The sequence below is a fragment of the Anabrus simplex genome, chromosome 1 (genome assembly GCF_040414725.1).
Source record: "Anabrus simplex isolate iqAnaSimp1 chromosome 1, ASM4041472v1, whole genome shotgun sequence".
Lineage (NCBI taxonomy): Eukaryota > Metazoa > Arthropoda > Insecta > Orthoptera > Tettigoniidae > Anabrus > Anabrus simplex.
Genome location: NC_090265.1, coordinates 616,813,775 through 616,834,024, shown reverse-complemented (window position 1 = coordinate 616,834,024; position 20,250 = coordinate 616,813,775). Strand labels below are relative to the sequence as shown.

The window sequence follows — 20,250 nt, the reverse complement described above, 5'->3', positions numbered from 1 at the left end:
AATCTCTGCAATTCAGCCTCACGAATCTTCAAAATGCTCATGTGAATTGCGTTTAAAAACCTACAGCACATGAAAGTACACTGTTCAACACCGAATGTAAAAGGCCATTCCACGCACTAAACTGATCAATTATTGTTGTATAAGAAGCAATCAAACTGTACACTGCACGGAAGCTTATCGCAGACTAACAAAGACCATGCCATCGCTGGGCAATCTATATGAATCACACGGCTATTGTATCATCCGATCACCCGGACATGATACAGCGAACAACCGGCAACTCGATTAAGGCTCGCACTGTACTTCGGACGCGTTGCCAGAAGAACTGGTACCATAGAGAGGATTGTGGTAGAATGCAATGTTAACGACAAGATTGTATTGATTTTAAGTTATTATTTTATATGGGCTTTTATTCATTTACTTATTTATTTAATTTGTAATTTATATATATTTAACTGTAAAACATATCCACAATCATTGCTTGTTTAACTGTCTGTTTGGAATGTTATATTGTAGCATATTATTGGTTAATGCAATGCCATGATGTAACTAAGAATGACACTTTGTAATTGGCGTAAAGAAACCCTGTAATGTGCAAGGAAGATACGAAGGAATAATTAAATAAATAAATACATTTAAAAACTAAAAGGATTATCGTCTTCTTCTTTCTAGTATTTTAACAATGCATTAACACAGAGGTTTCGGTGACGCAACGATTGGAAGGGACTGCTACTGAGGATGTAGTGGGCTTAAAGAACATCCGCACTATTTGCCTAGTGTGAAAATGCGAAACCATGGAAGACCATATTCAGGGCTGCCGACGGTGGGGTCCCGAATTCAAGCTGACAGCTAGATAAACCGAATCTCGTTGCCAACGCATCCGGCGATTCCACTTGTGCTCAACTCTTCGTTTCTTATCTTTCCTATCAGATCTCCCTCAATTAACTCTAGTTCTCTTGGGATGGTAACTAGGTTTCCTGTCACTCGAATCTTTCATTCTCATGTCTTTCGCCAATACCTACATTTTTGAGGGTCGGGTTCTTACTAATTCTCTTCTCATTAGAGTCAGGAGGGGATAGTTATCTAGATGTGCTTCACCTTAAAACAACACACACCGAGTGGCTGAGTGTCTCAGATGATAGACCACTAGATTTCTGAATCCGAAGTCGTGAATTCGCTTTGAGCTCAGTCCATTGATATATGAAGTTCCTCGGCTACGGCGGGTTCTTGTCGGTAGATTAATTAGCACATAAAAGAACTGGGACAAAATTTGCTGCACCTCGGAGTCTCCAGAAACCTTGGAAGTAGTGAGTGGGACATAAAATTACTAATATTATTAACTCTCATTGAACGATTTGGCTGCGCGTACAGGCTGTGTAACGGTAAGCTTGTATGGGGTGATGGTGTGTTAAGACACCACTGTTACTAGTCCTAAATATGATATTCCGTGGTGGAAAACCACTGCTATTAACAACCACTAATGCTACTCCTCCTCCTCCTCCTCCTCCTCCTCCTCCTACTACTACTACTACTACTACTACTGCTACTACTACTACTAATTGCTTCGCTTCTTCAATTGCTGTAGATTTAAAGTGATACCAGGGTCAGAATATTGACCCACGGACATTATTTAACGTTCCAGAATCAACGACTCTTAGTTCTTGCATTTAAATCCCAAATTATTTTACGAATGGATGGCCTTGAACCTTTTTGCTGACATTATAAAATTACTTAATGTAGATGTATTTTTATTTAGAATATATAGAATATGCAAACCTCCCTACTTTATAAACAATAAATGGATCCCACTTTCTCTCTGTTTCAGACGGAGCAGTTCACAGTTTTGTGGATTTTGTTCGCCAGTATCGTCTTGGGAAATTCTGCTGTAATCGTGGCACTCCTGCTCAACAAATCTCGCAAGTCTCGGATGAATTTCTTCATTATGCAACTGGCAGTAGCAGGTAAGAAATAGGGAATACTACTATTTCCTTCTTAATTAGACATTGGAAAACGACCCCACATGTTTTACGGAAATATTCGAATGTCACAATTTATATAGACAACTACAAACAGTTGAACAACTATATAACACCAATTCAAATGCAGTAGATAAATCATTCTTAATCTGGCACAGATCCATCTCGTGTAAGATGCATTCTTACCATACAGCAAGTGGCTATGTGGTTTGAGTGACATAGCTATCAGCTTGCATGTATACATGAGAAGATAGTGGGGTCGAACTCCACTGTCAGCAGCAATGGATAACCATTCTCACGCGAGCCAAATGCTGGGACCGTACCTTAATTAAGGCCGTGGTCGCCTGCTTCCGATTCCTAGCCCTTTCCTATCCCACTGTCACCGGTTCTAGGACATTTCGTACCACCGGACATCTCGTACCACCTGATCGGCTAATTACACGCGAAGTGTCAACTTATGACTATAATATTTAGGAGAGGAAATTCCGTACCACTTGAAAGAGTGGGAACTATTGAGATGTAAAAGCGATATCATAATAAATGTATTAATTTGTACATCCAATGTCCACTACTGGGGCAGAAGTCTCCACACGGTGTGACTACTGATGTTAACCTTCCCTCGGGCGCAACTGATCTGGCTGGCACACGTGTTCGTTATTATTTCGTATTCGTCATTCGCGGGGGCCTAGCTACGTCCACCTTTCATAAGTTTCGTGTTTCCGTGTGACCTTCAAGCCCATATCGGCCAGTTCATCAGAATCTTTTAGTTTACTTACTTGATAATGAAATAATGCAGTAGTTTATAAATATTCACAATAATAGTAATATTATCTATCCTTAAGCTTGCCACGCACATTGCGCCCAAACACCATGTATGCTTCTATTGTATTGTTTTGTTTCAGGATTTATACTTAATAAATCGACTTTCTTATGATAATATTTATGTAAACATAAGTGATAAGTATAGTTTAAAATGCAATTATTAAAATAATATAGAAGATTTTTCAGAAAATGTTGTAAATTATTTTTGTTTCTGATTTCTAAAGTACCGAGCTCGATAGCTGCAGTCGCTTAAGTGCGGCCAGTATCCAGTACTCGGGAGATAGTGGGTTCGAACCTCACTGTCGGCAGCCCTGAAGATGGTTTTCTGTGGTGTCCCATTTTCACACCAGACAAATTTTGGTGTTATACCTTAATTAAGGCCACGGCCGCTTCCATCCCAGTCCTAGCCCTTCCCTGTCCCATCGTCGCCGTAAGACGTATTTGTGTCGGTGCGATGTAAAGCCGATAGGAAAAATAAACAAATATTTTTAAAGTGTGTCTGTCAGGCTCATTATGCCCGCTGGCGTGGAAATGGTTCCAGTCTGACATCAAGTGGTACGATTGTCCTGGCGTAAATATCTGCGAATTACGGGAAAACCGTTCGCAGGTAAATAACGACCTAGGTGCTACGAAATGTCCTCACGAATCAAATAGTATGGAATGTGCGTAGTACGAAATGTCCGGACACACTGTCACCATCTGCGCCGGTGTGATGTAAAAAAGATTTGTAAAAATGTAGTGTTATCAGTACACTGCATCTTCGGTACATTCCTTAACCTGTCTATTTCACCCATACGTTGGCAATATTACAGTGACTGAAGTATGAGAACCGATAGTACAACCGTTCATTGTGCAGACAGTCTGTGTGATGAATTGTCGGGAAGAATCATTCAAATGGTCGGTTGAAGTGTGATTTGCAATAGGCTAGGCAGTCTCATAACAGATAACCATCTGAAAGTGAGGAAAGCAACGGGAATCTACCTCGTTTTCCTAATCTGCCCCTTCAGTGACACCTAGGCTACCTATGGCAGCTAATGGTGTAGTTGTTGGAGATCCAGTGACAGTAACATATGCGTAAGATATTCTGAGTCCACCCAGCTCTCACTCCCATAAAGCAAAGTTTGTCTACAAACAGAGCGATGTAAAGATAGTTTTTTTTTTGCTAGGGGCTTTACGTCGCACCGACACAGATAGGTCTTATGGCGATGATGGGATAGGAAAGGCCTAGCATTTGCCTTGTGTGAAAATGGGTAAAGATAGTTTCGTCCGGGAGCTAACTTCCTTACAGAATACTGTTGATCGCAACTGCGCGTTACAAACTATCTACTGCGGGCTCACTGCATTGGCTTTACTGCACCCTGATTTAATCTCACTTACTATACTACCATTCTGGGAGAACACACACCCCAAATACTTGAAATTATCTACCTGTTCCAGTTTTGTATCCCCAATGTGACATTCAGTTCTCTTGGATTTCTTACCCACTGACATCAATTTAGTCCTCGAAAGGATAATTTTCATACCATACTCATTGCACCTATTTTTAAGTCCCAGGATATTAGACCCCAATCTTCCGGCACAATCTGCCATTAACACCAAGTCGTCAGAATAGGCCAGACAGCGTACTACATTTCCATTCACCTGAATCCCTCCCTGCCACATTATACCTTTCATCAGTTGATCCGTGTAAACTATGAACAACAAAGGTGAAAGATTGAAGCCTTGTAACTCCTCTAAGTACCTTGAACCAAGAACTCCTTCTACCACCAATTCTCACTGCAGGCCAATTGTCAATTGCCTACGTGCCACGATCACACAACCTATCATACGTCACCAGTCACTCGGAACAATCAGCGGTATTCAACAGGTAATCTCTACATGCAATTTTAAAGTTTGTTGTTGAGTTAGAGTTTTTGACAGAAGCTGCAACTGAATTCCGAAGTCGTATGGCATTTTGCAACCAAAGGTCAGAAATAGTCAGCTAAGATACTATCAGGTAGTAATAATTAAATATACGAAAATGTTGAAAGTGTCATCCTAACGGAGAGAGTGGCGGTAAGTGTTAACGCGCAACGGCTATGGAACCAAACTTTTCAATCGTGTATTCGGGCTATCCTGAAAATGTTTTTTTTTTTTTTTTGTGGTTTAATATTTTCGCTTCTAGGTGCGGAGGGTTCTTGTTCAACAAGTCTACAAGTATCTTTTATATTTTCCTCCAGATCTACAGTAAATTATCCGATTGATCTGTTAAATGAGAAATGTCCAGCCTATAAAGCACAGTAAATTAAGATAAAATGAACAACTGGCACTGTCATATGGCCCATGAACAACTCTTTATCGGAGATCCAATGGCCATGGCAATACGGAAATAGGATAAACAACGAACCATAAAATAGAATAAAATAAAAGAACATCGCCAAACGGCACATGTGGTTTAAAACCTACATATCTCTTCCGGCTGGGCTCGCAACCTAGCACATTCCAAACCGTACCTTGTCCTCGCTGCTGACCTCCTCAGGTTGCTTACCCAGCTCTAGCATTACATCACCTGTCATGTTGGTGTGCCACAAGATCCTTATTCAGCATTTTAATATGAGCTACTTCCTAATTACTAAACGCCATTACTTAACTCAACTAATCACTGTTCCAAATTACATACTTTACCCTCCAAATCAATTCCAAATTACCTTAATTACACTCAAATCACCAAACATTTCAATAAATATCTCACATTCATCACCCAAAATTATCGTATATACTTAACACCCCAAATCATTTACAAACTACCTTATTCTTTACCCTCCAAATCAATTCCATATAACCTTAATTACATTCAATCACTAAACATTTCAATGAATATAATCACAATCTCGCGCTTTCCTCTCGCGTCAAACACCCTCTTATTACAAACCCAAACACACTCCACAATTCAAATTCTCATCCATCTCATCACCTAATCACTCTTCATTTCAACTTACTCAAATCAAATTCCACACTTAAATTCTGCCATCACATCTAATCACTCCAAGCGCCCTTCACTCCAAAAAATACCATCGAACTTTCCAATTTCATATCCATCCAAATCAAACTCTTATCCTTCAACTAATCACTCTTCCAAATAACATACTTTGCGCTCCAAATCAATTCCAAATTACCGTAATTACACTCAAATAATAAACCTTTCAATAAATATAATCACAATCTCACACTTTCCTTTCACGTTAATCAACCTCTTATAATTACTAAGGAGGGATCTTATTCATAGGCCACTTCCTTACCAAATTTCATTTGTCATCATTCATCTTCATTTGCTACTCAACTGAGCTTATTGACGGAAAGGGCATGCAGCCGAAAAATTATGTCATATTACTTCATACCCTAACCCGTATCAAGAGACGGGACTAAGGGATAGACATAAACAATATAATAATAATAATAATAATAATAATAATAATAATAATAATAATAATAATAATAATAATAATAATTTCGTAAGGCAGACCCTCCGATGAGGGTGGGTGGCATCTTCCATCTGTAGGTATCTGCATAATATTGTGATGGAGGATAGTGTTATGTGTGGGTGTGTGAGTTGCAGGGATGTTGGGGACAGCAAGAACACCCAGCCCCCGAGCCACTGGAATTAACCAATGAAGGTTAAAATCCCCAACCCGGCCGGAATCGAACCTGGGACCCTCTGGATCACAGGCCAACATGCTAACCATGTGGCCATGGAGCCGGAAAGTTGAAAGTATCATACTGAAGAACAAAGAACGATGTCTTTATTTCTCTTCATCTTTGTAGCAAGTGTATGGTAGGGGCCAGTTTGTTGTACTTTTCGGTACTTCTAGGGTTACGGATGGCATTCCTAAATTGGAAGTCTATTTTGCGACACCTTTATTTTTTCAATTAAATGTATCTTAAAAGCTTTTCAGTCTGTCAAACACTACCTATGTTAAAATATTTTTTACACGTATGTACAGTAATAGTGTGTCCACCTCTGTGGTGTAGCGGTTAGTGTGATTGGCTGCCAACCGCTGAGGCCCGGGTTCGATTCCCGGCTCTGCCACGAAATTTGAAAAGTTGTACGAGGGCCGGAACGAGGTCCACTCAGCCTCGGGAGGTCAAATCAGTAGAGGTGGGTTCGATTCCCACCTCAGCCATCCTGGAAGTGGTTTTCCGTGGTTTCCCACTTCTCCTCCAGGCAAATGTCGGGATGGTACCTAACTTAAGGCCACGGCCGCCTCCTTCCCTCTTCCTTGTCTCTCCCTTCCAACTATCCCATCCCCCACCAAGGCTCCTGTTCAGCATAGCAGGTGAGGCCGCCTGGGCGAGGTATTGGCTATCCTCCCCAGCTGTATCCCACGACCTATAGTCTGAAGCTCCAGGAAACTACCCTTGAGGCTTTAGAGGTGGAATCCCTCGCTGATTCCAAGGGAAAAGCCGACCCTGGAGGGTAAACAAATTGAGAAAGAAGACCTACTCAGATAGATCTTATGGCGGTAAAGGGATAGGACATGGTTAGGAATGGGAAGGAAGCGACCGTGGCCGTAATTCAGTGTACAGATCGGGCATTTGCCTGGTGTGAAAATGAGAAACACCGGATAACTATCTTCAGGGCTGCTGATAGTGGGATTCGAACCCACTCTCTCCCGAATGCAACGGTGAGAGTTATGTGAATCATACCGCGTACACAACTCGCTCGGTCGTCTTGAAACATCCGTACCGAGCTCGATAGCTGCAGTCGCTTAAATGTGGCCAGTATCCAGTATTCGGGAGATACCTTAATTAAGGCCACGGACGCTTCCTTCGCATTCCTAGCCATTTCCTATCCCATCGACGCCATAAGACCTATCTGTGTCGGTGCGACGTAAAGCAACTTGCAAAAAAAAAACCGTCCGTAAACGTACGGCTTTTGTCGTACATGTACACTTGCTCAAAAATGAGTGAGGGCATGGTATTGTATAAGTTCCCCGCAATACACTTTTCTCAGAAACAATTGAACCTTTTTTGTGTATGTTCACTGCATTTGTATCTGCATGGAATAACTACAGTTAAGTCTGATAAAATATTAAATGCGAGGAACATATAATACCATGAGATTTTCCGCTTTTTCTTTCCTTGAGCGATTATACAACTTACTATTTTAATTCCGTGTTTAAATCTCCCGCTTCTACTGGGTGAAGAAGAGATTACATCTGTGGCAAAGTTTACTTGTACTGGTATGCAACCGTGGTGACAAAGTGCAGGCTGCTGAAGTTACGTAATCACTGTAAGACGATTACATGATGTCACGTGATTCGTATTTTGCCTCTCTCATTATTGCTTCGAACTGGACGCATCATTCGCTTGCAATCGTGTCTGCCATTATTTAGTTAGAAAAGTAATTAAGTGAGCCACAACTAATTAAATTAATATCACTCCTTCCTCCAGCAAAAGTGGTAGATTTAAACACTCGATTTGATATGTTTGTACCTGTAGCACGGAAAAGGCACGGTGAAGCTTCTCTTTCGCTGGACTGAGCGGCTCATACGGTTCAGGCGCTGGACTTCTGACCCCAACTTGGCAGGTTTGATGCTGGCTCAGTCCGGTGGTACTTGAAGCTGCTCAAGTACGTCAGCCTCGTGTCTGTAGATTTACTGGCACGTAAAAATCTCCTACGGGAATATATTCCTGCACCTTGACATCTCCAAACATCATAAAATTAAATAGTGGAACGTAAAGCAAATAACGTTTTATTATTAAGCTACTGTCCGACTCGTTGGCCGAATGGTCAGCGTACTGGCCTACGGTTCAGAGGGTCCCGGGTTCGATTCCCGGCCGTGTCGGGGATTTTAACCTTCATTGGTTAATTCCAATGGCCCGGGGGCTGGGTATTTGTGCTGTCCCCAACATCTCTGCAACTCACACACCACACATAACACTATCCTCCACCACAATAACACGCAGTTACCTACACATGGCAGATGCCGTCCATCCTCATCGGAGGGTCTGCCTTACAAGGGTTGCACTCGGCTAGTAATAGCCACACGAAGTTAATAATAATAATTAAGCTACTCCTTCGTATACTTCAGGTTAGAATTTATGGTCGGATAGAAGCAGACAGTCTGTGTTTAGGACTGTACTGAGAACGCGAGAGGCTGCCTTCAGCATTCAGGTCTTGGTGAAACGCTGCCACGATGTTAAATGCTATATCTTCTCTGCTTCATTGACTTTTAAAAGGATTTTGAGAAGGTCCAGTATGACAAGATTGAAATCCTGAAAACTACGGACATAGACTAGAAGGATCTGCGATTTATAGCCAATTTCTCCTGGCAACAGAGAGCCAATGTCAGTGACGGAAGAGGTCAAATAAAAGAGGGTAATGAGACAGGAATGTTACATCGAGCACATGTTTCGAACAGCCCTCGATGACATTGAAATTGACATCATCATCATCATCATCAAAAGAGTGCTGATTTACAACATTCGACATGCATATGACTCCGTATTGATTGCTGATAGACAAGAAGAACTACAGACGCTTCTGGATCGCGTTGTGATGTCGCGTGAGGAATTCAGGTTGAGGCTGAATGTCAACAAGACCAAATACATAATCGTGGTCAAGCAGCCGGTGGCAGATCGAGGCATGTATGTAAAGACGACTTACTTAACCTAAAAGACCGCTACCTCATCCTTGACCTCAGAGTACGTCTTTTCAGTTGCTGTGAATTTTCGCTCCTCCTTTATGGAGCAGAATCATGGACACTGAGTAAAGCTTCTTGTGAACACTTGAAGTACTCTAGACGTGGTGCTATCGGCGTATGCTCGGAATCGGCTGGGTGGATTTGATTCGAAACAAAGACGTTCTGACATGGGTGATAAAGTAGCGGGAGCTTATGAACACCCTCAAGATCCGGAAACGTCACATACTTCGGCCATGTAATGCGACACTCTAAGAAACTCGTTAGTATTTCTTTTCAGTCATTCTATATGGAGTAGATTCACGGCCACTAACATAAGTATCTCTGAAAGAAATTTCAGGCATGGTCTATTCCATCTCATACAGGGTTTTTTAAAAAATACTCGGCATAATTTCTGTGATGGATTCCTCACATATAGAGAAGGAAAAAGTGTGTAAAATTGAGTCCGGAAATGCGTACTTTCTTGGCCTCGACGATCACCTGATCTGAATCCATTAGACACCGTTCTGTGGAGATACGCGAAGTCTTTGGTGTACATGACTGCTGTGGAGGATGAAGCACGAGTATTTTAAATACAACTTGTAAAGTAATGACCGGAGTACACGTGAGGTTCTAGCCCACGAGAGTGTGATATCTCCGAAAGTACACATTTTTCGACCCGTGTTTATATACATTGTTTCCCGTCTCTATCTGTGAGGAATCCAACTCGGAAATTACGACGTGAAGTTTTGAAAACCCTGTAGAAGACGTGGTCTTGGCTGAAAAAAGGATCTCGTGGCTGGGAAACCTACAACAGTGGTTCGGGCTATTCTCAACATCTCTCTTCGGATTAGCCATCAACAGCATAACGTAACCAACATGATTGCCAACGTCCGCTTACGAACATGACACTTCAAGAAGAAGAAGTAGCACGGACTGATGTTCCTGTACAAAACATATCCTACTCACTACCCTCTACAAAAGTTTGTAATGGAAATTTCCCAACACTCAGCATACAAGAAATTATCTCAATCGTGTAGGTATGTATTTAGTTGAAGCATTATTGTTTTTATTTATTTTTCATTCAAATTATATCCGACCTTGCCATACGCCATTGCCACTATTCTTGTCATGACAAACAGCTACGACAAATCAGAGACCCAGTATCCAGTATTCGGGAGATATTAGGTTCGAACCCCACTGTCGGCAGCCCTGAAAATGGTTTTCCGTGGTTTCCCATTTTCACACCAGGCAAATGCTGCGGCTGTACCTTAATTAAGGCCACGGCCGGTTCCTTCCCACTCCTAGCCCTTTCCTGTCCCATCGTCGTCGCCGTAAGACCTATCTGTGTCGGTGCGACGTAAAACAACTAGCAAATCAGAGACAGTACTGCCTCTTTCATCGACGATCATATCTTAAATATTTGCAGTAATGGTGTATTCACAAGGAGACCTCGAAGCGAAACTAATTGACATGTTTGATATACCAGTTCATCATGACTCTGTTGGGACATTCTTGCGAAGGTTATCAAGCTCACAACTCCGAGGTGTGTTGGTTGTGTTCAAACAGACAAGCTGTGAGTGGCGATGATTGATCACTTGGATCTCTTTACCTACAATGTTGTCAGTGTTAGAACAGCTTCAGTGGGAAGCAAAGTACATGGCGCAGTCTGACAGGCGGCATGTGGTACTGCGTCATGGATTAGAAAACTTCGCATTTAGAGTTAATTCATTGATGTGAAAATTTCTGCTTTCTAAACGTCTTATAGGTTGTTTGCGGCCTTAACGTCAATTCAGAACAAGTTTAATCAACATTGCTGTCATTAAAGGCCACGCGATACTGATATTGGAAGAAAGTGCATGCCGAATGCTATGCTTTGTTTCACTAATCTCATTTAGAAGCATTAAATATGCCCCCTTAAGCTATTGCTGAGCTGTTTTTGGTGGTGGTGGATTTAAGGGGGCGTACAAAAGGATGATCACTCTTCTTAACTCGCCGTTTTGAAACATCGGATCCCGTGAGATCTCTGAAGTTAAGCAACATTGTGCATGGTCAAAATTTGGATGGGTTGCCACGCGCTGTTTGGGGGGGGGGGGGATAAGGGAATAGAGGAGCGGAAAGGAACTGGCCACCCTACCGTACGTAAACTCCGGCTCAGGCATACCTCTGCGGAGTTTCGGACCTGCCTTCGGGCAGAATACACCCTTACGTTACTTACCTTCTTAACTCTAAACATTGGAGTAATAGGAGAAATGGAGGTATGACCTAAGAACAGAAAGCGGCGTGAAATGCGTGTATATCGAAAGTAACAAGAATTGACCTACATCCAGACAGGAAAAGTCTAATTGTTTGACTTGATGGTCACTGTATTTATTTTCTTTCAACTAACTCAATCTTACATTTTATTTAGAGGAAACGTAAGCCTACAGTACGTAAAATAGATAATAATAAACAAGGAATAGTAATACGTGCATATGTCAGTCAAGGTCCCATTGTGAGTCCATGGCATAGCAAGCCAATTCCGGTCCCCGACACGAAGAACCATATACAGTGCGTGATATGCGGATATGTTCGTGTGTATGTGCGCGATGCCCAGCTAAATCTACGGCACGCAGAAATCTGAAATTTTTAACATACTCTACGTGTGTACAGCATTTCACCGAGCATGCATGGTAGCTGTGTCAAAGAGCAATGATTGCTCCAGAAATGAAGCTGTCAACTGCACCTGGATTGTTCAGGAGTTGGAAAGGGTGACATTCTATAAGCTCTATATCTTAGCTCAAAATGGAAGGACACTTAATACAGTTTTATTTTTTTATATCTGGTGTGGTATTTTATATAATTTTAATATTATTTGTACCGTCCAACAACTCAGTATCTTAAGCATTGAAGACTATAATTAAAGTAAAATAATGTAATTCTTGGATTGTATTCAAAAACAATCTGTATTAATCAATATAATGTTCTTTTATTTTCCTTTAAATAAATGGTTGAAAACATACAACGGTTGATTTAATAAACGCGGGCTAAGCCTCTGGTACATGCTAATAGATAATAAAAGGCACCGAAATTTAAAAATTCTTCAGTTTTCCCATGTGTTTGGGGTGACTGAAGCCATTCTAGCTAATTTTAGGGTTTGCCCTAAGATTCCCTTACTTAACGCCATGTGAATTTTAAAACCATGTGATATCTGACATCAGCTGCTCAGGTAAAAATCAGCACGTCCCCCAAACTGTAAAAAAACAGGGTTTCCATTTTTCTTCCAATAGGAATTCTTCAACGTGCCTGAAACAGAAACAGAGTTGTTATATTTGAACGTTCTCAAATACTTCTGACTTCAGAGAAGTTCAAACACACTTTAAAAAACATAAAGACAACAACAAATAACATACTGAACCACCGAGGTTGGCTCCTTTTTCCTCATGTTTGATGACTTTTTTCTATTGTCATTGCACCATTTTCCTCCTCACTGCCTGGAGTTTTAACCATCGATTGTACTCCATCATAAATATCGCTCATATTTTCAGCGCCATCGTACGTCTGTCCCCGAAGCATATTTATGAGTAGATTTAGTCTAGCCATGGAAATGTTAATTCTTGTGATGACAGCCATGTTTGGTAACTTCTACTTGTCTAAATAAAACAAAAAATATCCGCAAGATATGAAATAAATCGACAAACTGTTATGCATCTGCCCAAAGCCAACAAACTGGGGATTGTCGTGGTGAAACGAAATTGCACAAATTTTTTCACCAAAAAATGTACCGTCTATTCAAAAAGGGTTATTTCTAGATTCAAAATAACAATAATAAACGTTTCGATCATATGTACACAAAACTGGAACACGTTATGAACAAACTAAGGTATGCAGATTGTCAATAATGTATCTGTTATGTATTAGCAAACGTTTCATCAGTATAAGAGGTGTATTCTCTCAAATATTATGGAAAATGTACTGGCATGCAATCATTTGGAGGCGTGCCCTTGGACCACGTTGTTATGACAGATTACTTTATGGGAAGTTCGTCATCACATTAACTGTCCGAAATTTGATGCGATTGAATAACTGACAAACATTCCAAATCTGACTCTGAATCTGTCGCTTCATTTTAAATACCCTCAAATTCAGATGCGTCACTTTCATCTGCCAACAAATTTCGCACTACTTCATTGCCAACTTTCCGTAGTGAAGTGAAGATGTTATGTTTAAACACACACTGTACTAAAAATGTATATAATAAATCAAATAATAATTTACAGTATACACAGAGGTAAATAACTACTGCTAAAACGTTTTCACTCCTTCCCTGAAGGGGGAGGAGGGCCTCTTAAACGGTAACGCCGTCTCTCAGGCCGGGAGATTTGTTACGGTGGAGGAGATGCACGTCTAAGGTGAGGGGTTTGGCGGCCGTGGCCGTGGCCGTCGCCACTCCGCATCCACCGACCAGACCTTGCACCGTACGAAAAACTACGAAATAAAATGAAATACAATAGCAAAGCAGAGCTTGTTAAGGTTTGTTTATAACTACTTCAGAAATGGCGCTCATACAGATCGGTGGAAAACTGCACTCATTTACAACTGTAGAATTGCGTCCAAAGAGCTTGTAAATATGAATGAAACTGAACTCATGGCTGTAGTCGACATCGGGAACGACAAGAAGTAGACTATCATGGTATCTGTTGAAAAAAGTAGGAAATTACCTGAAGAAATACCAACGTGTCGAATATTCAAAAGTGCCACTACAGCAGGGACCAAAGTGTCGAATATTCGACAGTTGTCAGTACTAGGGCTAGTTAATATGTGAAAATGACAGATATAATTGTGTGTATACAGTTCCTTAAGTGAACAATCTGGTGGTGAATGACAATACCTTTTCATCAATAGAGAAACGGTGACATTCAATTCGTGGTTTGCTTTGAGGGTCAGGGCTAAGTTTTTGAGACGGTAAAATAAAGACTTTCTGAGACCCAGGTGGCCGCTTTTTATACCGCATCAATCATGTAGTATGCCATTCAAGGTGTTCAAATACACCAGCCTCGTTCCATTAATTCTCTTGTTTTTTTTTCTTTTTTTTGTTTTTTTTTTCGCGATTTGCTTTTCGTCGCACCGACACACATGGGTCTTATGGCGACGATGATATAGAAAAGCGCTCTGAGTAGGAAGGAAGCAGCCGTGGTCTTAACTAAGGCACAGTTCTAGCATTTGCGTGGTGTGAAAATAGAAAACTACGGAGGAACATCTTCAGGACTGCCGACAGTAGGGTTCGAACCTACTATCTCCCCAATGCAAGCTCACAGCTGCACGCCCCAAACCACACAGCCAACTCGCTTGGTGCCAGTAAATGTAACCGTGCGATCAATGCATATCGATGTCCCCAAAATCCATAAAAGTAGTTGGTGGGGCTGAGAATGTCTAGAGTTAGTTCCTTAATCATAGCAACTATATTCATTATAATTCCAACGTTAGTTTTTATGTTAAATTCAATTCAATTCAATTCAGTTCATTCAATTCAATTCAATTCAATTTTGATTTTAATGCTACATTTTGTTTTAATTTAATTTGAAATAGCTATAGTACGCAGTATATAATTAGGCTTTATTGTTTGGCATTATAGGAAACTTCATATCCCAAGCCCCGACATGTTCAGAAATAAATAAATAAATAAATAAATAAATAAATAAATAAATAAATAAATAAATAAATAAATAAATAAATACCGGGGCTGAACACCACCTGACGTAAAAACTGATCATCTGAAATATTGTTAATGTTCCTGAGTTACAAGTATGATCGAATGGAAGGATTACATTATTACAGATATTTCTTTACCGTGAATTGAAATTTCAGGTGTCAATAGGGCGTGCTTGAATGTTTCACTGCAAACAGCACTTGGTAATTTGAAATGGCTGCATTCATCGGAAATCAGTACCTGAGACTAGATGCTCAATTGGACGAGGGCCTATAAATTGGAAAAATGCCTTCTAAATACATCGTGACGTCCGCCGTGAAAGCCTGAAATGATATATTTCTTGGCTTATTAATAAATAAAGTGTTATCTACACTTTTACAACACAAGGATGAAATAATCTGCTTTCGGGTTGAGTTTAAACGTTAAAATTAAATACATATTTCCTTATAGGCCTACACAAGCATAATAGTATTATGCAAGTTTATCGGCTAAATTTATGTTGGAAAAATGAGGCGTTCAAAATCAAACTCTGATATTTACACTTTTTCTGAAAATTATTTATACATATTAATGGAATTTTTGCATTTAAATCTATCATTAGACATGTCACTAAGGAGCATATGCCGACAATTCCTTAGGAATTGAGTATGTAATAACAGTAAGTTCAACCAAAACCGCAATAATACCACGTGGCAGTGAAATAAAAACGGAAACATTTCATCGGCCAATAAGCTACTCCCTATTGTATCACGTGATGTTATCCTTTGCTCGCCAGTTTTTCCGCGCTAAGTTTCGTTTTGCAAGTGCTGAACAAGTAGGTGTTCTAAATCAGCCTTTGTGCATTAAATGTGAAGTTTAGTATATCGACACGGGCTGCCTAACCGAGGCGGTAAAGGCGTGCTCGGCTCGCCAGGAAGGACGTGGGTTCGAATCCCTGTCAGGAAGTCGTAAAATTTAAGAAACAAATTTCCACTTCCGGAGATCAAATGGCCCTGAGGTTCACTCAGCCTACACCAGAAATGAGTACCAGGTTAATTCCTGGGGGCAAAGGCGGCCGGGCGTAGAGCTAACCACTCTACCCCATCACGTGCCAAGGGCCTTCATGCCCTGTACGGAGATGACTTTGCTTGCTTTAGTATATCGACGGCTTACTTCTAAAACCTAATATCTCGCAGTGCTCTTCCTATTTATTATTTTCCTTAAGACTGGTCATGTCTCCCAGCCACATATTGATATGCAGCCCATCAGAACAATTTTCGGTGTGTTCATTTTCCTATGTGCGTGTGTAAAGGAAAATGAACCTTAAAGCATTATACTGTAGGAGTGCGTGAACAGGTCATGCAAACATACATTCCTACAGTACGGTACGGTATGGTTGATTTTCCTTTACATATGCGAATAGGTTTTAGATATAATCCATGGATATATTAGAGAGAATCCTTCTAAATCAAAAAGGTGTAGAAAGAAATTAAGAGAGAACACTGGCTTAAAGGGACATTGAACAGTCCCTTAAAACTACAACCTTGCTTCATGTTAACTTTGGCTGAACTATATTTAACTTTTTTATTTTAAAAGAAATGCCGAAACCTCAAATTATTTCAAATTTATTTTTATATCCTGTCCATAAAAAGTTAATCTGGTGATGAAGTGAAGAAATACGCAGACACAATCGTTACCACTCTATTTTTATATTTGTATATTCCCCCACATCCCTTCTTTATCCCCACCAAAAATAAGTACTACCTAATTCGGATTGTCAGCAAAGAAACTGAAGCTAATTTTCTTCAACTTATTACCTAAATTATATAAGTGGAATGCGCCATATAATTTGCTTAATACAATTTGCCTGGTATTTCCGTGAACAATTCAGTAAATAAATGTCTCCATAGGATCCTACAAGCAAAACAAATTGCAAATTGTTTTTAACCCGATCGGGCCCAAAATCAAATCCGACATTCACAAAATGTAAGTACATTTATTTAGTATGTGCTAATATTTTGTTTACCGCGCGAGTTAGCCGTACGGTTAGGGGCGCGCAGCTGTGAGCTTGCATCCGGGAGATAGTGGGTTCGAACCCCATTGTCAGCAGCCCTGAGGATGGTTATCCTTGGTTTCCCATTTTTACACCAGATAAATTCTGGGCCTGTACATTAAAAAAGTCCATGGCTGCTTCCTTCCCACTCTTAGGCCTTTCCTACCCCATCGTCACCATACGACCTATCTGCGTCGGTGCGACGTAAAGCAAATTGTAAAAAAAAATGTCTAAGTATGAAAGAAAATAATTTACTACATAGGAACAACGTGGAGAAAACCCCTTTGACTTTTTTGGAAGAAGTATTTTACTTTTCCTGTCTTCTAAATAACTGTCAATGTGGAAATTTCGGTTCTGTATTTGAATACTTCAAATTCATATTAAAATATTGGATAATAGATATTTAAAATATTGGATAATAGATAATTAAAATATTGGATAATATACAGATAGGCCTATTGTACTACGAAAAATCATACTCGGGTGTGATATGCTAAGTTTGACGCTCTTTTTTTTCCGCTCAGATTTTGTTTTAGGAAATGAACCTTAATGAACCTTAATTAAAGTCATGGTTATCACGTTATCTAGTCACTAAGCGTCAAGTTTACCAATTGCGTCTCATATTTCACACGATATGAATTCCATAGGCTTACCATGCCAGGTTTCCGGAGTGTGAAGTTGTAAATACAGAACCTTACCACAACAAATTTTCCCCGAGGACTACATAATGTTAAAACAAACCGAGATTTATCAAACAAAACGCTACTGTTTCAAACGCTGTTTTACGGGTAGAACATTGAAGGGAACGTACATTTATTCGCCTACGGGAACTTGTTTGTTCAGTGCAGTTCTCTTCCACCTCAAACAAATGTCCAATTAGAGAGACAGTAATGGAATTAGAAAAAATAACATAAAACCAATATAGCAAAGAGAATGAAATTATGTCAGACAATGAAGGATTGTAATTATAATTTAAAGCTTGCTTGAAATTCAATTTATTAGTACAATAATTCTTCAAAATAATATGCAAGAGCTATCTTTGTAATACAAGTGAAGTATCCTATTGTTAGTTCCAATTAAGTAATGAAAGTAACGTTCTGCTTCCTCTCGATGCATAAAGCAAGGATGCACACAAGTATGGTCCGATCCACAACGAGGTCCACAGCTTCCTTTCAAGCACAGCTTATAGGCTCATCAGGCAGCCATTCTGGTGCAATGAGCTGTGACAGTGGGCGTAGTGCTCTTGTATAGAAACAATGCAAAAGCTGATATATTTGTATTTATGTATATTTATACCGCATTTCATTGAGGCACCTTAACAGGTGCAAAGTACGGACACTTTTTAACGGAGGTGTTGCCATTGTTGTTGTTAGAAAACTGAGCGAGTTTGTTACGCGGTGCATGACACGTAGTTTCGAGACTCCATTCAAGAGATGATGGGTTTGAACATCATATTCCACAGCACTGAAGATAGTTTTCGATGGTTTGCAATTTTCTCACCGGGCAAATTGTGGGACTGTAGAATAGCACACAGCCAGGATTGTTTCTGGAGGAAACTTTCAACTTGAATTTTATTCAGTGCTTTTTAAACATGAGGCATATATCAAGTGTCACTCCTAGGTATATTGGAGTGTCGCAATGTTGTTGTTCAACGCCTGGCCACTCTATTTTTAGCCTTCAAACGGCTTCCCTCTTTCTCATATGAAAGGCGGGCATGTGTGTCTTATAGGGATTTGGACTGAGCTGATTTGATCTGTAGTAACATGACAGACCTTCGAGAACATTAGTCAGACTGATCTACTGTGTTACAAAGTCTGAGCGGCCAAAGCGAGATCATAAGTATACAGAAAACTCCTGCAACTGGTGGCTATGGACTGGCCGTTTGTGTACAGGGTGGACCACGTAAGTTGAGACTCTACAACCTCTCAAAAACTAAGCGTTGTACAAATAACTGTCTCGAATGAAAGTTGCTTGATATTAAGGGGGAAGAACATGTCATTTGTCGTGTTTTACTTGGAGAACTTTTGGATGGTCATTTGAGGTTCAGGTGACGTTCGCTAAATGTAAACCAACATTTTTATTTTGTTTTGTTTTCGCATTTTTCATAGAAAACTAAGTAACTTTTGTATAAAGCACATAGAAATTGTTCGTACACAAACGTACATAACAACGAAAAGTGTGAACGAATTACATGAATGTGTTCGAAGAGCGCAATGAATCGTTGCACCCATTCGACACAGTCCATCATAACACTACGGCGAGGAGGCCATGAGACACTGTGTCCGTTATTTTATTTACTTTGCGCAATAGGACGGTTTCCTGGTATCTGTCGTTATTGTACATGCAATCGCCTGCGAGTCTAGGTGGAGTCCTCTGGTAGTAAGTATCTACTACAATCATTAGTGATCACCGAGTGATAACCACAGATCCATGCAAGTCGTTCAACAGTTCAAGCGTAGGCAGTTGTCTGTGTGTTGAAGTGGACCGACTTTCACATAAACACAAAGTGGAAATGGTTCTCATTTACGGGAAATCTAGGACAGGTGTGGAACAAGCTATTCTTGTGTACGCGGGAAGGTTTACTGATAGAAGAACTCCATTAAGAGCTTCATTTTATATGATGTGCTAAAACAATTCACCGAAGAAGGCAGTGTCCAGCCAAAGAAAAGGAGGCACAGAAGAACCGATATGGACGACGACAGAGCAGTTGTGGTGCTAGCTGCAATGAATTACGACTCCCATGTACGTTCTCGCCCATTAGGTACCAATGCGGGAATGTCCAAAAGCAGTATCCTCAGAATATTGAAACGGCATAAATTTCATCCCTACTATATGTTATTACATCAAGAACTACATGGTGATGATTTTGTGAATAGACTAACGTTCGGTAGGTGGGCACAGAACAGACTGCGGAATAATATTGATTTTCTTCAGGTAATATTGTTTAGTGACAAATATACATCCACAAATTATGGTGAAGTAAATCGACACGATATGCACTATTGGGCTGTGGACAATCCACATTGGTTACGAGAAGTGGAATATCAAAGACCCCGGTCGGTTAATGTATGG

At 40.3% G+C, this 20,250-nt stretch overlaps 1 protein-coding gene across 1 annotated transcript in view; it reads left to right on the top strand.

The window, feature by feature from the left end:
• Positions 1-1,437: 1,437 nt before the first annotated feature.
• Positions 1,438-20,250, top strand: part of LOC136881992 (cardioacceleratory peptide receptor-like) — a 283,179-nt gene continuing 264,366 nt past the window's right edge. Inside the window, exons 1-2 of the mRNA XM_068229121.1 lie at positions 1,438-1,581; positions 1,826-1,961. Of these exons, the coding sequence (XP_068085222.1) occupies positions 1,438-1,581; positions 1,826-1,961 (280 nt within the window). The remainder of the gene's footprint in view (positions 1,582-1,825; positions 1,962-20,250) is intronic.